General features: G+C 41.1%; 1 protein-coding gene across 3 annotated transcripts in view; it reads left to right on the top strand.

The window, feature by feature from the left end:
• The window catches only part of RNF19A (ring finger protein 19A, RBR E3 ubiquitin protein ligase), a 58,080-nt gene extending 46,797 nt beyond the window's left edge, over positions 1-11,283 (top strand). For all 3 annotated transcript variants that reach the window (XM_009275494.2, XM_009275493.2, XM_009275495.1), the window contains 5 exons: positions 3,846-3,960; positions 6,069-6,230; positions 6,907-7,120; positions 8,525-8,668; positions 9,058-11,283. In XM_009275494.2, the coding sequence (XP_009273769.1) occupies positions 3,846-3,960; positions 6,069-6,230; positions 6,907-7,120; positions 8,525-8,668; positions 9,058-9,748 (1,326 nt within the window). In that variant the 3' untranslated portion in view covers positions 9,749-11,283. The remainder of the gene's footprint in view (positions 1-3,845; positions 3,961-6,068; positions 6,231-6,906; positions 7,121-8,524; positions 8,669-9,057) is intronic.
• The last annotated feature ends 6,759 nt before the right edge of the window (positions 11,284-18,042 follow it).

The raw sequence follows: 18,042 nt of genomic DNA, 5'->3' as shown, positions 1-18,042 counted from the left end.
TTTTGCCTTAGTCCCATACAGTCATTGGAACCTTATAAATGATAAGAAGAAGGCAGCAGTTACCTGTTTCGAATTCCTATTGCATATTCTGCTTTTCTCATTAGATTTTGGGATAGGTCCCCATCACTGGGCACCTTTCACATATTAATGGTAAAGTCTCAGAAAGTTAGTCTGTGAGGGCAGCTTCATGAGAATTTCCATTGTACGCCACTGCTTAATGGTAATTTTTCTGTGACTTCTGTCACATGTTTGCACTTTTCTTCAAAACATCTGATGATTGAGATTCCGCAGGCTCTCCAAGCCTAATTTTCTTAGTAAAACTGATTTTTCTAACATTAATGTAAATTCTCTTCCTACACTAAATTCTTACTGCCCTATCTTCAGCTGACATAAAGAATCCTTTTGCTTTGCGATATCCTATCACATATTTGATGATTTTTAAGTCCACTTTCATTCTTATCTCTAAAACAACCTAGCATGTCCCATTTTTCTTGACAAACTGTCAAGAAAACTTGCTGGTTTAGACCTCTGATTCTCATCTTCTCTTCTGGATTTCTTTCCAGTTGTTCATACCGCCTTTGTTTTTGTCCAGTTTGAATATAGCGGTGAAGCTGAAGCATTACTACTGCTAAGTTAAATGAAATGAGTTCTTCACTATGAGGGTGGTGAGACACTGGAACAGGGTGCCCAGAGAAGTTGGGGATGCCCCATCCCTGGAAGTGTTCAAGACCAGGTTGGATGGGGCTTTGAGCAACCTGGCCTAGAGGAAGGTGTCCCTGCCCATGGCAGTGCGCATGGAACTAAATGATCTTTAAAGGTCCCTTCCAGCCCAAACCATTCTATGATTCTATGAAAGGGTGATCCTGTGCTTATAACTGCCAGTTATCTTTTTCTCAACAACACGCTATTTTCATTCTGTGTACTCTAAAACACACACCCTTCCCCACCGTACTGGTAATTTAGGCAATTGGTGTCTTCCTAAGGGTAGTCTTGAACTCATTACCATTGTGCTGCATCTTAGTCATTTCAGGCCGTTTTTTCAACTTCTCAAGACTAGCATGAGTTCTGGCATTCTTGCAACCTTGCCAGATTGTATTGGCCTGGAATTCAACAGACACATTCTTCTTCCGTCTTCCAGGTTAATGAAAATGTTGAATACTCTTGGATCCAGGGCATATCTCTTAGAAAAGTATAGAGTGAAGAGTTTCAATTTGTGGAGTAAAAAAACCTAACGACAACTCAGATGTTTGCTATCTGTTTTATGTGAAGCCAATAGTAGTTTTCTCTAGTCCATGTTTTCAGTCTGGACCATTACAACCTGTTGAGTGTCATACAAGAAAATGTCAAAATTTTGTTCAAGTCAGTGCGTGAGATCTGCTTCTTCCCATCCTCAAGGCTAGTTAACTTGTAAGACAAGAAAATTTAAATTGACATGATTTCTACTTGAAAAAAATCAGTGTGGCCTCTTTATTTCCTGCATTTGCTTTGGTGTCTACAAGTTCCCAGTTTTGAGGAAACGGAAGTTCAGTTCACTGGTCTTTAATTCCCCAGCTTCTTGTTTTACACCTTTTTAGAGATTATCATTGCAGTTGAACTTTTTCCAGTTTTCCTGGTTTTTTTTTAGACACCTTCTATGAATAATAATTTTCAAAAATTATTATTAGGGGCTCTGAAATTTGGCCTGCTGAGATATTTTGCAGATCAGCTCATGTAAGTACGCTCTAACCTGCTGTTTTTCTTCAGATCTTACTCCTTTGTCACCAGTCACCTGGCTCACAGTTGATCTTTAGTGACAACTGAAGGGGAAAAAAAATTGAACAGGCCTCCAGTTTCATCTGCTGGCTGTCTTTCCTTTTTGTTAAATAACAAATTGATCCATTTTGGTCTTCCTCTTACTAGCAGTGTACTTCTGGAATAATTTCTTGTTGACTTTGAGGTCCCTTGCTTTTTGTCTCCTCTATTTTAACCTTTCTGATTTTTGTCCTGACACCCTCATGCTGTTCCTTTATACCCATTCATAGTAATCTGACCTACTTTCTATTTTCTTAATGCTTCTGGTGCTTCAGTAAAGGAAGCTTTGTTGTTCTTTTACAACGTTCTGTCGGTCTTCTGCATTGGAAGAATTTGTGCTTGTGCTTTGATAGTTTCCTTAAAGAAGTGCTAGTCCTCTCTTTTTATAGATATGTCTTGTAACCTACCATTTTTCTGCATTTATGGAAATCCCTCTTCTTCTGGCCTTCCATTTTTATTTGGATATTCTTTATTCTTTATTCAATATTTGGAAGTCTCTTATTTCATAGTCATTCCTACCAATGTAACCTTCTATCTTCATGTTTTCAATCGGTTTCTCCTCTCTAACCACTCCCTTCCATTCCCTTTTGTTGCTTTATGTTTAAGGAATCCAGTAGCCTTTATAGATATTGTTGTTTGTTGTATGCTTTTTGTTTCGGTGGTTAAAATTGCCCATAACAGTAGAATTCAGTGCCTGAGGTGATCCTGCTGATTGCTTACAGAGCTCTATAAAACCTGATCTTCCTGGGTTTGTAATGCTTACATGCTCGTACTGTGAGAGTGTTCACGTTCAATTTTGCCTTTTTAATCCATAGGTATGTTCCACATTCAAGTGCTCCCTCACTCCATGTTGCTCTCTGTATAGCATACCTCAGAGCAAGTAAATGCATTCTTGTTATACAAAGTGCAGTGTCTCTGCCCTTTCCTTGCCTGTCTTGCCTGAACAAATACAAGTACTTTAAGTTTATTCCAAAATGAGAACTACCCTACCAAATCTCTAATTGAAATTATAATTCAGAAAGCACAACACTTAATAAAACTTCCAGCTCATTTTTGTCATTCTTTTTGCAGTAGGAAATTGATATAAAAATACTGTGATTATCCTCTTAGTACTCTCTTTTGTGTTCCTCCTTAGATGTAGTGAGGATTAACTTAGCCTCATGACAATCATTAAAATGGTGACCTATTGTTCCTTTGTAATTACGTCTTAACCAAGAATGATGACAGATGAAGTGCATATCCCTGAAAAGCCATGTTCCTAGAGAGAGTAAATGAAACACAAAAAGTAGGAAATCTCTGTAAAACAGTGATCTTGGAAGGCCTTTCAGGTTCATGTGGGATTTGTGGCACCTAAGTTTGAGGCAGTCACATTTCAGAGTTATTGCAGACTTGAACCATCAGTAAGGGTTTTGGTTAGCAGATTCCTTGGTAAATAGTAGCACAGCTAAGACTCAGGTTTGCTGAAATATTTCCTGTCTCAACAGTTTGTCGTGAGAGGGTGCCAGAGCAATGGAGTTCTTGCTCTCCCCCCTCCCAGGATATATTTGGTGAAGGCTGCCTTGCTACGAGATTTTCATGGCTCTGTTATGTCAGCCTCTGTTTCCATGGATCTAATAATCTGTGAAAGTTTCACTCCATCTTGCTCAGGGGAAAGATAGCTGGGAATCAGAAGTGTCAACTTGATCAGATGTGGTAATTCTTTGATCCTGAAAATGGTCTGCTTTTCCCAACCACGTAAGCAGGAGTAATGATTAAACAAACAAAAAAATTCGTTCAATGATTTAGCTTTTCTAAATTGAAGGTGAAAGTAAATGCTTAGTTGCTGGATGGGAGGACTTCTAACTTTTAAGAAGTTGCCTAAAATTAAGAAATGTGTAAATTTTCGTTTCTCTGAGATAAGTTAAGGAATAAATCATGACATAGAATGTGGTCTCTCTGGAAGAGAGCAGGGTACAGATTCCAAACTATTATATGTCAGTTCTTCCATCCTTGCAGCAATATATTATTGATGACGATAATACTCTAAAAACCCTTTCTTCTTTTCTCCTCTCAAGATTCACAATCGATATGAAGGCAAAGACATTTCAAAGCACAAGCGAAACTTGGCTATAGCAGGTGGTGTAACCTTATCTGTAATTGTTTCGCCAGTTGTAGCTGCAGTAACTGTAGGTAAGCAAATATTACTATTTTGTGTATTGGTAGCACCTTGTAACCAGAACTCTATAAGCACTCATGGATAAAACAGCTGAGAAGTCCTATAGTTTCCTTTTATAGGTGAAGGAACTGAGACAATGAGGAGTCTGAGGTTATAAATTTATTGGGGCAGAATGGAGAATACAGTACTTCAGGAAATGCCGCATTAAAATGAAGAATTAAAAATAATTTTTATCTTGCAAATTGAAGTTTCCATATTGTCATATCTGGCTTTTAAAACTAAAGTATTTAAAGCTTTTTTTAAATGACTGACCACGAAAAAACTGTTGTCACAGAGTCTATTCGTATTTGAATAACTTCATATCAAACTTTTCTCAACACAAGAAAAATACAGTCTCTTACACTTAACATGACAGTAGTTGACAAACTATTTGTTATGCTCTGGGAGTCAGTTTGAATTCTATCACGTTCTTTCTCATAGTGATTGTTGAGGATAGCATTTGAGGAAAATCCAGCTGTACATTACAAATTCTTGTCATCTTACCATGTAATTTCAAGATCACTGTAAGCAAACCCTGATTATTTTCTTTTTTTTTGAAAGGAGTGGACTTGCCCAGTGCTGCCTTGCTTCTCCTTTGTTGCAGCTCAGGCATCTTCACAGTTGCGCAGTAAGCTGCCGTGGATAACTGATTCACGTTAAGACCCACCATTTAGTTTTAAGCTGGATCAGTCCCCTGATCCGATTCATCACGCAGTTGTGTATGCAGTGTTCTGCCTTGTGCCAGAAGTAATGCTCAGAGAGGAATGAGCGACCTCAGGAAGACAGGGCCACTTTTAGCAAGTGGTGGTTTAAATTGGCCATGAAGCTGCTCTAAACTGCTTGTTAACGACAGTGGGCCACTGTGCAAATGCAGATATGCTAGTCATAAAACTGTCTCTGGTGTCTGTCTGCATTGCATTGTTCTCATGTAGCTGTGGTGTCAGATCCCCCCTAAACAGGTAGTGGGACACAGAGTCTCGTAGATGTATTTATAGGTCTGCTTTACCTCATTCTTTCAAGCTGTTTCTTATTCCTGACCAGAGATAAAACTTGGCTTTTTAGGGAAAGCAGTTGGGTTTTATTTTGTGGAGTTTTTACTCTTGCCCCGTTGCCATTAACACATGGCCTCCAGTCTCAGGGCATTACATGGCTTCCAAAATAATGACCTTGAGAATATGGATTTCCTCCTTGAATGCTGAGGAATTTCTAGTGAAAGGGACTTCTTATAACAGGCACCCTTCTTTTAGGTTAGACGGAGGAGCCTTTCATTGCATTGAGTCTGCCTCTGTCCTGGCTTTTTCAGAATGTGCCAGCTTGCCATTTTTCAGTCTACCGTTTTTCTGTACCTTCTGTGTACTTCCGTCAGCAAAGCCATAGAATGGTTTAATTCATATGCCAAAGGAGTAACTTTCAGACCACTAGAAGTGGTGGGATGGTTGTGTGTGTATATCTGCGTGCACTTTAGCCCACAGTTCCTTTCAGTGGTTTCCCTTAACTCCTGCCACTCTGTTCCACAGAATTGTTTACTTCTAAGGAAAACTTGTATAATTAAAATTTTTAAATTGAATCAGTGTGATACAATAAATATGAAAGATCCCACAGTAATAATAATGTTAAGTCCTATTAAATTGATAGCAAAGCCCTGTCTGACTTCAGTGGATGCAAAATCAAGCTTCTTATTAAATTAGTAGAGGTAGTAACGTTTTTAGTTGAATAACATTTGAAGTAGATCTCTGCTGTTTCTGCTTCTCAGGTGGAACATAGTTACAGTCCCCAATGGAGCTTATATGAACCTTTAAAGTATTTTCATTTTGTTTGTAAAAGATGTTATGGACGTACTGGAAGTATTAATTCATCAAGCATTAAGCTGCTTTGCCTACCAATGCTGATAGAGGACATTCTGCCTGCTGAAAGTACTTTCCTGTCATTTCACCTTAGTGATTTACCAGTATTTCTTAATTTTGCTCCCTCCTGATTTCTTTCAAGTGTGAAATATTAAGTAATCATGGAAAATGAAATAACTTTTATGAAAGGCTCTAAAATATAAGTCACGTTTAATGAAAGACTGTGCTTTCCTCGGTAGGTATTGGTGTTCCTATTATGCTGGCTTACGTATATGGAGTTGTTCCAATTTCCCTCTGCCGAAGTGGAGGCTGTGGTGTGTCAGCAGGCAACGGAAAAGGTGTCAGGATAGAATTTGATGATGAAAATGATATAAATGTTGGTGGAACAAATGCAGCTGTAGGTAAGAAAATTCTGTGTTTCATTTTCTATAAATTTGGGCTTTGTGATTTATATTTGATGGCCTTAGATACTAGAATACATATTTGCAGAAGAGGTACTATACAGTTAGGACTACTTCCACTCGTTGCTGAAAGACCAGCTTTCAGATGAGGATAGCTTCTCTGTGTTCGTGCTGTGCTGTAATACAAGCATTAAAGCTTTTCTCGTCCATTTGAATCAAAGCCAGACTCGAGTAAAGTCTTTTCCGTAGGTAAAAGTTTTTTAAGATAAAATTAAATGCTGCTTTTTCAGAATACTGCTTTGTGGAAACTTGCTGGCTTTCATCTTTTTATCTATAATAGGGGGAACTAAATGCTGATCTGGTGCTATTTTTATTTTAATTATGTGGCAGTATCCTTTGTGATAGGGTCTCTCTGTTTTCCTTGGCTCCATGTTACCTGTCCTATCGATGGTTAACTTTTTGGTATCTTAAGTATGTGATGTCAGGCATAACCATTATAGCAACTTCAAGAAAGGTATCTCTTTCCCCCCCGCCCCGACAAAGTTATCTTTTTGTCACAGTGTGTTTTATAAATCCTTTTTCTCAGCATAATTTCAGGAACGGTTTCCATGGTCACATTCTAGAAACTACTAAGTTCTACTTCCATAACTGACAAGCCTTCTTTATTTCTGTCTAGATACCACTTCAGTAGCAGAGGCACGTCATAACCCTAGCATAGGCGAAGGAAGCGTTGGAGGACTGACTGGCAGCTTGAGTGCGAGTGGTAGCCACATGGATAGAATAGGAGCCATTCGAGACAACCTAAGTGAAACTGCTAGTACCATGGCCCTGGCTGGGGCTAGTATAACAGGGAGTCTCTCAGGAAGTGCAATGGTTAACTGCTTTAACAGGTAAGAGACATGCTTTCTACCGTACAGTATCCTGCTCTACATGTAAGCAGAGGAAGTGGTATTAATAGGGTTTTTTAATTTTTGTTTTTTTAAATAAAAACTCCTATTAGAAGGAACTGTCTCTGGGAGATAGAGACAGTTCTCTGACAAACTTGTTGGTTTCCAAGAGATTGTGCCAGACCACAATCCTCAAAAAAGAGTTTGAATTTTTTTCAGGGTGAGTGGGGCCTGAGATCTTGTTCTCCTGCTTCCCAGGAGAGCAGCCTCTACCCAGGAGTCAGAGGGAGGCACCTCATGTCTAACACAGTCATGTTCTCCGTTGCATCTCACCCCAAAGTCGGAACTGCTGACTTGTTCAGTAGTCTACAAGTACTAAACTGTGCCTTCAGAACACCTGGCTGGAGTGTGGATTCACAATGGACTTAGGCAGGAGGGGAGGCAGCTGGGCACCTGGCCTTGCCGAGGTGGCAACTTCTTGGCACTTACGTGCTCAATGCCTCCTGTGAATTGGGGCCTTACTGTTTGTTGGCTGTCCTGCACCCTGAAGAGAAAGGGAGTGTCTGGAAAGTATTGTTAACATTTAGGGTTCAGGATGGAATTTCCTCTTTAAATCAGGCGCTAACACTGCTCGTTTTCTTGAGTAAATCGGAAGTCCAGGCTATATAGAATAAGGAGGGCAGGATAGCAGCAAGAGTTTCCTTATGTTTCAAGCTGTGACTGCTGAGTGAGGTATACCTATCCTCTTCTTTAAAGAGCTGGGAGTGGAAAACAAAAGAAAAAAACACTTCCAATTCACTCTCAGAACATAAATAAACAAGGCATTTGGAAAAAAGCTTATAATTTATTTGGTTTATCTGCTCAGCCCAACTTAAGATTGCTCAGGTTTCTATTATTCCTGTTGCAGTTGATAACAATACAATGTAAAGCAGAGTACAGAACACAGTTCTCTGCCTGTTATTTGATTTAGTAATAATTTTGCAGCTGGAGAAACAGGGGAAGTATAATGTCTTGAACTTATGTACCCTTCTGATTGTTTTTTCCATTTTTAGAATACAGTACGCTATCTGCAAAAGAATTGTACCTAAGCCTGGAAGTTGTTCTTGTAAATCTCAGGGAGGAAAGAATCCAGAACCTCTGGTTAACATGCAACATTTTGCTTTGTTGGGAAATTAATCTGGTTTTGCTTTAGGGTGTTTCTAGTTTGGTTTTATCAGAAAGTAGTAATTTTTGACAGTGGGAAGAGAGAACCTGTTTCAGTAGGGTAAATATGCGCATCTGTACTGGAGTAACTAATAAACTCTAACTACTGAATGGTGGAGAAACTCTACGAGGTGACACTAATTTTCAACTAGTGTGCTTTAACTGTAGCAGCAGTATATGCAACTTACTTTCTTTCTCTCCAAGGCTGGAAGTACAAGCAGATGTGCAGAAAGAACGTTACAGCCTGAGTGGAGAATCTGGCACAGTTAGCTTGGGAACAGTTAGTGATAATGCCAGTACCAAAGCAATGGCGGGATCCATTCTGAACTCCTACATCCCTTTGGACAGGTAAGAGAAATGTGGTGAAAAGAGAAGGTTAATAAGCCTTGCTTATTAAAGGATATTCTAAGCATGGCTCAGCTGTTCTACTTCAATGATTGCCCTTTGAAACTGCAAATTTTGTTACAAACTGAATTACATGTGACTGCTTATATTTGCCAAGGTGATTTCCGAAGAGGAACGCCATTGCTGTAGCCCAGTAAGGTGTTTGATATTTCAGACTCTGTGTTTTTCTTTGGGCTGTTTATTTGGTTAAACACTTAATTCTTCTAAAAGAAGTTACATCTCCCTAACTTTCTTTTGCTATGTATCTTGGAAAGCAGTAAGAGTTTGTTTTGCTGTGTTAGCTGGCTTATCTTAGATGACCGCTTGCACTCACGGATTCTTTTTTGTTCTAGGGAAGGCAACAGTATGGAAGTGCAAGTGGATATTGAATCAAAGCCAGCCAAATTCAGACACAACAGCGGAAGCAGTAGTGTTGATGATGGCAGTGCTGCAGGTCGTAGTAATGCCGGTTGTTCATCGGCCTGCTTGCCAGAAAGTAAATCTAGTGCCACCAAGTGGTCCAAAGAAGCAACAGCAGGAAAAAAATGTAAAGGTAAGCTGAGAAAGAAGAGTAGCATGAAGATAAATGAGACAAGAGAGGACATGGATGCTCAGCTGTTGGAACAACAAAGCACAAACTCCAGTGAATTTGACTCTCCCTCTCTTAGTGATAGTATTCCATCTGTGGCAGATTCTCACTCGAGTCATTTTTCCGAGTTTAGTTGCTCAGATATGGAAAGTATGAAAACTTCCTGTAGCCATGGTTCCAGCGACTATCATACTCGCTTTACCACAGTCAGTGTTCTCCCAGAGGTGGAAAATGATCGCTTGGAAAACTCTCCACAGCCAAGTGGAATCCCTGCGCCTGTTCCAACAGCCCCAAGCACTGATGTTCCACAGCTGAGTTACATTGCTGAGGAAAACATTAATAATGGATCTTCGAAAGATGTAGATTTAGGTATTGGTGAAACACTGAAAGAGACAAACAACAACCATTCACAACATGCTGTGGAATTAAGCACTGCTATTCAGACTGAAATTTAAGCCTATAAGTGCTGCAAAAATATATGTACCACTAATGATCCCTGTCTGAAAGCTGGTTGAATTACATGCGACTTCCGTAAGTTTCAGGTGACCAGCAGAAGCAAGGTTTTGATACAACTGCATTTTATATATACTTGTCTGATAAGGCAAAATACTTCATATGGATCTTAGACCTGTGTGAAGAGACATGAAGGCTTTAACCAAGTGCATTACAGCAGTACAAATACGTCCATGTTTTGTATTTTTGCCACAACTTTGCTTGAAAGCATATACTTGGTGTATTTAGATAAAAATTGGTAAATTCTTGATATGTTAAATGCTGAAATGAATAATATGTCCTGCACTGTTCACTTGGAAAATATGGGGTTTGGGATAAATGGGTGTTAGCTGAGCGTTAGTGACTTAAAACCATTCTTGTGTGAACTCTATTTAAGGGAAGCAAAAGTTTTGCAGAGACCTATACAAACATATTTCAACAGTGAATATTCGTAATGATAATTTTGTTTCATAACTGGACACACTATTTAGAATGCATGTAGAATGAACCGCATATCTTCAGATGGATGTAGCCTGTGTCAGAAGTGTTTATGGCATTTTACATAATTTTGAAACAGAAGAGATTGGTACTTTAACATATGGTGGAATGGAGACATCACCTGTGAAGAACAGTGGGGTTACTTATTTATTCATGCAACCAACCATGCAGCAGATAAGGCTACTATATAGCGTATAAAAACTGTAAAATAACAATCCAGTGATTTATAAGCATTGTAGAAGAGCAGATGCAGTCACCTTTCATTAGGGGGAAAAGCGGTGCCCCATCAATTCTTGGTGCCTTTGGGAAAGACTGGGTTTGAAGTGCCTGGTCGTTTGAGGATTTTACTGTAATGTTTTCCAGAATGTCCTCTTTGGCCACCTTGGATCACAAAAGAAAATTCTAGTGAATAAAATGACTGTGGTAGATAAATGTATAGTAGTAATGAAGTATTGGCCTACCAAAGACTCACTCAGGCTTTAGTGGACATGACATCTCTTTGCAAGACATGCGTATCTTCAGTCCCAGAATCAAAGTGCAGTGCAATGACTGCCCAAGTGCAAAGATGGGTTCCAAATATGCTGGCTTTTTCTTTTCCTTTTGCATATGGAAGATGTACAGCTGAACACAAGCTGAAGTTGGCCAAAGCGCCTGCACTGTTAACATTTTTTTTGCTATGTAATTCACTAAAATGAAGAAAAAAAAAAAAATTGTGAATATCAAAATAACAGTTAACAATGTTCTGTCTCGTGTTTCATGTATTGCCATTATGGTGCTACTGGAAGTTTGGTTGGATAAAAAGAAAATGCCATCAGCTGCAGTCCTCTTCCATGACCTAGCCTCACCAGTTTCAGTAATATGCTTACAACACTAGTGCCAGTTATGTTATTTGATGCTTGTTACAGTATTTGTATATTTGCAATTCAGTTTTGCTCAATAATATGCGTGTAAACTGCCTATCTGAAATAAATGTCTAAATACTGACTTCTAGTGGTCCTTTGTTTAGTGTGCTGATTAGCCTTATAAAAATGTGTATGTTCCCAGAAGGTGCTTTTTTTTCCTGTAAGGTGCTGACTGCTGTCATCTCTTGTTGCCTTTAAACACTTTCATTTTGTTAGGTGTGTTTTGGAAGTTGAATGCTCTGATACTTTGAACTACAAGATCTGAAGTTAGTTGATTTTGTACAAGGCTTCAACCTGATTTCCTTTCATCTTAAAGAACAGCAATCTGAGCCGCCTCTATGGCGGGCAGGACAGTAAATGGTTTTCTGAGAGGATGCTGCTCTGGCATAAGCATATTTCTCTTTAAACAAAATTGCACCATCTTGGTACAAGTGGACAGGCTACGGTCAGAATGCTGAGCTAAACTCAAAATCTACTTTCTCCATCTGAAGTGATGCTTTCTCGATTTACACAGTCTGTACGAAGTTCATTCTGAAACACTGCAGACGGACCAGAGTTTCTGGGTACCAACTGGTATTTTTTGCTTGGCTGAACTGCCTATTCATCAGGCTCATTTTCTCACCTGCATCATGACAGGCTCGGGAAGGAAGAAGCTAAAACTGATTGGGATGCATTACAGAAGACGTAGCTGGATCTGCCTCATCCCAAACCCGTATGTAAGCTATATTTATATCAGAGTGAGTAACAAGAGGATAACTGTTACGCTGGGTCAACTCTGAAGCTACAATTAGAGCATTATTTATACCATTTCCAATGGCAGATGCTCAGAGAGAATAAGAAATAGGACAAGTGGAACACAATGTACCCTAGAAATGGTAGCAAGGCATACAGGCAATTTTTGCCATGTCATCAGGCAGTCTGAATTGAAGCAAATGCAAATTTTTATATTTTGTAGGGAGGCTAGTGTTAACAGTTCCTTTTTGTGCTCTGTTCCTGATTGATTTTTTTTTTTCCCCCCTCCCCAGTCTGAACACTTTTAAAAAATACATTGTTACTGAAGAGTAAATGTATGGAATTAGGAGCAGCGTTAACTGAATGAAGCATTTTATTATCTTACAACACCAGCTTGTGAATTCTGATGTGATTTTTCAGGCCTGTATAGAAATGTCTCTCTTAATCATGAACTGAAGCGTTAACTGATTCTTTAGGCAGAGGCTGGAGAATGAAGTGGAGTGAAACGTGACTTGGTGAGCCAGCCATGCTTCTGTCGCTGCACATGCAGTCCAACTGGTGAACATTCTTCAAGGCCTACTATTTCTAAACCTCTGAATAAGTTAAATTTCTGTGCAGTCCCATACAACCACCTTCAATTAATCATCTTAAGCCAGATGTTATTTGCTCCATGCCATACAGCAGAAGGTGAACCTCCCCTTTGGCTTTTATTTTGTTTAGTTTTGAATCTGATGTCTCATGGAATAGCAATAAAGTTGTCTTGCACTTTGAAAACGTGTGATTTGGCTTTATCCAGTACACCTATGAAATGACTAAAGCACATCAATTTGTAGCAATGCAATCTAATGCTAACAGCAGGGAATTGGGAGGTGGAGGACCTATTTCTGTGAGTTTAACCCTAACTCTTAATTTCTCAGGGCCTCAATTTTGCTGTGCAGGAAGTTGGAAATACGGTTTTCCCTTGTAAGTAAACTTTATCAAATGATAGTGTTATTTTCAGTCACTCTGAAACAATCTTTGATAATTTTATATTCCACATTAAGAGGTAACTAATGTTGAAATACAGGTAAGCTTTTCCATTCACTTTTGGGTAAGTTTTTAGCAGAAAACTTTTGCTGATTTATTATGTAACTTTTTTTTTTATTCAGAGGTAGTGTTATTTCATATGTGAGGCAGTCTAAACAGCACTAATAAATGTAGTGCAGCACTGAATTTTGTTTTGAGTCTGTAAAAAAAAAAAAAAAAAAAAAAGATACAACACCACCATCAATACAGTAATACAGAAGATGCTTCTCTTATTTATAGATCTACCAGTGTAAGAATTCAATAAAGCAAAGTTTTTCTTTCACTGAAATATAAACCACAGGAAAGATCAAGTTTACATCTGGTCTCCCAACATGAAAGTTCTTTTTCAGAAATTTTCTTTGTGGTTCCTGGCCATTTTGACTAATTTGTGTCAGATTGTGAATCTCAAGAGGAAATAATCTAACATCTGCTATATCAAAGAATGCTTGAGATGGTTACAACTTTAAATAGATAAAAACTGTCATAACAGCTCTCCTCCCAATGTTTGAATGTGCTTTTTTGTAGTAAAGCATCTGGACTTGTACATCCCTTCCTTTCATTGAATCAGTGTCTCAAACCTTAGCATGTATGAGCTGATTACTTTTTACCGATACGTAAACATTTTTTTGTTGACTTAACCTCTCTTTCAACCATTTTGATATGCAAATCCAAATTAATTTTTAGATAGTTGCCTACTTAGTAATGCCATCACTCTCATGGGTAATAATGCTTTAGAAGGATAACCACGCAGATGGTTGAAAAATACTAACTGGAGGTAAGGAACTTTTATCAGGAAATTATTTTTCACTTGATTTAGATGTTTAGGGGAGAGATTTTAGTTGCCTCACTGAAAAACAAACCAACCAAACCCAAAATACCAGGTCATATGCTATGAAATTGTCTACTTAAAATTTATTCAATTATATTTAAGCCAAATCATACCAGGAAGGGGGCAAAAAGGGTACTGAGCAGAAAATAAGAAAGGTAAAATACCCTGTCCTGTGTAGGTGTTTGGAAAGGAAGGTTTGGATTTTTGGTCCACGTTGCACAGCCGTGCTCTGATGATATGTCAGTGGCATTTGGAGCTGGAAACTTGTCTGAGCCACGTCCTGGGAACTGCACGATGCCCCTGCGTCTGTGGTCTTTGGTGGCTGGGGGCTCTGTGCAGGGTGGGTTGGGATTCTTTGCCCCCCATTGCACTGGGGGTTTCAAGAAATAAAAAGATGCCAAAGATTGGGAGGCAGGCAGGAGGTGGACGTGCGCAGAGAGCTGAAGGAGTCCAACTGCTCAGCAGATCACCTTCCACGTTGCCTTGCAGACAAGCAGTGATGGTACGTCACTATAAAAGGCAGCAGCATTTTTGGATGCCTCTGCTTTGGGTGGGGACTGATCAAAGTGCAACTAGAGCTTTAAGTGGCCATTTTAAAGACTTTTAAAAATGGCAGAAATTAGTAGATCCACTGCCGCAGCCTGGATTCTGCTAACCAGAGCTGGCCCTCTCTTGGGAATAATACTGCTTGACTGGGTCTACTGCCATCTTGTTTTCTGGCAGTAACATCATCTAAAAGTCTTGTTTCTTTGAGTGTAAAGGGATAAAAGCTACTTGACATCCTCCTTCCTCAAGTGTTGTTTTGGGAGGAAAAGATACAAACATTAATATTCCATCTAATTCAGGTGAAATTGAGGCAGTCTTGAGCAGAAACTCAGCAGTGAACCTGAGAGAACCTTTCTGAAATTATAAAGGTCTAAAGAGCGCCATTACCACCTTGACCGCTCCTGCTGCTCTCAGGGTGACAGCCATGTGGTCTTCTCAGATGGAACAACTTGATGTGGCTGTGGGAGCAAAATGTTCTCCACATTTAGGGTCACAGAACCCCCAGGTCGGATCTGGGTGAGAGACAATCCCGAACTGGTGGCAGCATCTTTGGTACCTTCAGTCTCAAAGGGTAGGAGAAACAGGGAAATGTGGACATGAGGTATTTTGTAATCAAGAAGTATATATGGGAGGCAAAGGAAGAGTTAGATTCACAAACCACAAGCGTAGCACTAACTGGTGTGCCTAACGGAAGTCAACCTACAAGAGCCCCCAGTCTTGAAGATGGCTCTGAAGATAGTACTCTCCAGTCCCTATTTGTGGTTTGGTGCTGTTCATATGACAGTATGTTAAAGATACAAGGCATAAACTGAGGGTATAGATTGTGGTCAGGTGAATGTGATGCCGAATAAAGAGCTTCCGGTTCTCCCCTAGGAAGGGACGTGGTCTTGCACTGTTCTGCTTGCCTGTGTGAATGCTGCCCTTGCTACCAAAGCTGCTGTCCCCCAAAGGAGGGAGCACCAAGCCGTTGCTCTGAGCGCACGCAGGTTGACTCCCCATCGAAATTCAGACCTGAGGTCTCAGATCTCCACACTGAAGCTCTCTGCCAGACAGCAGTGTCATGACCCACCTGGGTGAAGGAGGCAGATGAAACAGTACCCTCAGCAGAGACTGCAGCCAGGACAACACCTGCCAGTCTCCAGTCTCCATCGTATAGAGACGCTGCCTCCTGGGAGAGTGCGTAGTGTTGGTCAGCCCTGCTGGTGTCACGGACGAGGTGCAGGGTGCTCTGTGCAGGCAGAGCGCAATGCTGCCACTTGTATGCCAGGGATGCATGTGCCCCTGCGCATGCAAGAAGGTTAAAGTGCTGTGGGTCCTGCAGCACTGTCGGCTTCCCCTGCTGCTGGTGACACGTTCTCATCATCATGCAGAGGTGCGCACAGACTGACAGCACTATCGTAAATGCTCTTGTCTTGAACTTGCAAAATAACTTGTTCAGCTTTCTCAGCTCCATGATGGGTTGCCATCTTCCTTTCTTCTTTAGTTCTAGAAAGTAACGGCTGTAAAATACCTTCCATAGAGAGGAGGAAAAGAGGCCCTACTTCTAGGTCTAGTTTATTGCCAGCATTATGGACCCTGTATAGTGTAACTTGTGGACAGTCTCTTGGACTCTCAAGAGGAGAATTTGGCAAGTATCTAGCAAATCATGCATAAGGTTTTGCAATGTCTTTCTAAGTAGATGCAAAGTTTTCATACAAGGTTTTGAATGCTGCCCTAAAGAAGCTGTTGAGAAGGTGGAATAGCCTCTGTGAGGGCACAAAACCATTTTGTGAAGATGTAATTGGAAAAGGTGCTGAGACAAGTCCTGACCAGGACACATTGGTCCCTTTTTTACATGAGCTGGAATTCAGTGCACAGAAACGTTCCCCCTTTGGGCTGTACTTGTATAAAGGGTCCTCTGCTAGAGGAACTAGATTGTGAGGTGCATCCTGTTGCTGTGAAGGAAGGCCTTGGGCGCTGTGCTGAAGGAGCTTCTTTGAGTAGCTGCCTCTAGACCTCCTTGAACGGTTTGGTTCAAATTCAGATGCAGTTATTGCTAAAATAGAATAACATAGCAATACATCTCATATACTTAATCAGATTGAAACATGGGTATTCTAAAGCGCCCTTGAGTACCAGGGGCAGCAATAGAGTTGTCTTTGAGGTTGTCGAAAACTTTAGTCGAGACCCAACTGACATGTCAGGGAATTCATAGTACAAAAAAAAAAAAAAAAAAAAAAAGTTGCTTTTTTTTTTCTGAGGAGCCAGACTTTATGTATATATTTTTATATGTATATATGTATTGATTATACTTCTTTGTCCTTTCTCATTATTTGCTTCCTTGTAGAAAAGAGATTGCAACAGCTTTTCGGAAGGAGTTTGTGGTTTTTGCGATAGTTTCTCTTGGCCTTGGTGAAGGGCTGCTGCCTGGGCACCCTGGAGTGCAGCAACGCTCACATGCGAGGGACGCACCACAGCTACAAGCGTAGGGACAGATGCTCATCGGTGAGCGTGCCCAGCTGTGGGCTCCCTGCTCCGATGTCTGCACTGCTTCCTACCCTCTGCTTCCAGTGCTGCTGGCCTTGCCTGCTATAGACCTTTCTCCCTATGGAAAATCTGACTTGTTTTCCCTTTGTGTCATTTCTTGATCCCCTAAGTTTGTTTTCTGGTCTTTCTGGGCGTTGAAGGCCCTGCTGCTGCTGGAGGAGGCCGGCTGGGGACAGGGATGTGCTGCGGGAAGGCCAGACTGAGAGCTGCAGTTCCTGCAGATCTCAGCTCTGCACCATCCCCATCGTGGCAGTCCCCACGTAGAGCAGGGAAACAGAGTGTTCCAAGCAGATAAAAGTCTATTCCTGGCTCTGCAGCGGAGTTGCCATGTGACCTTGTTCAGCTTCACTTCTGCATGGAAAACCTGAGGCTCACCTCCCAGCTTTCACGGTGCACGGAAAGCTGCAAGCGTAGCGTGGCCATCCAGCACTGAGCTGTGCCGACCCCGGCATGGGGCAGGGCTGAGCACTGCCTTGGTGTCAGGACAAACGCAGAGCTGGCACTTCAGCGGCACGTGGGAAGCCCAAAGGGAGTGGGACTATGCGGCCGAGCAAACCTGTCCTGCTGTGTCCTGTATGGCAAAGTGTCAGAGAACGAGGGCACTGACCAAGTTAAGCAGACGAACAAACAGACCTGTGTGCGAAGCTCCTGCGTAACACTTCTGGCCCCATCGCCAGCTCCTAGCTATTGGGTTTGACTGCATGCTCCATGGGAACCGCGGGGCAGCAGAAGGAGGTAAAGTGCCTGGGAGCACAGCAGGGTAAGAGCATCCGCTTACCAGCCTCTGGGCTGATACCTAAAACGTGATCAAATGGCTGCGCTGGGCTTCCCTTGAAATGTTTTGGTTTCAGATCAGGCAGCAGAGGGAACGGGTATCTGCCTGGCACAAAATCCAGCCTCCTCGCAGCAGCTGGAAGCTCAACCACAAACATAAACCTGCTGTTGCACCTTGCTCATGTGGCAGGCCAGGTAACTGAGGATCTTCAAGACATGATGGCCTCAGCCCATCTACACACCAGGTACCAGCAGAAATCATTCTGGCAGGCAAAGCCAGCAAGCTGACAAGACACAGGTCTCCTTTCACCAGGACCTGGTGAGCTGGCTTGACAAAAGGACTGTCATTGCTTGCCGTCTCAACAATAAGGACATCAAAATTTAC

Source organism: Aptenodytes forsteri, unplaced genomic scaffold, assembly GCF_000699145.1.
Source record: "Aptenodytes forsteri isolate BGI_AS27 unplaced genomic scaffold, ASM69914v1 Scaffold208, whole genome shotgun sequence".
NCBI lineage: Eukaryota > Metazoa > Chordata > Aves > Sphenisciformes > Spheniscidae > Aptenodytes > Aptenodytes forsteri.
The sequence above is the reverse complement of the archived record's forward strand: the minus strand, read 5'-3'. Positions and strand labels throughout refer to the sequence as shown.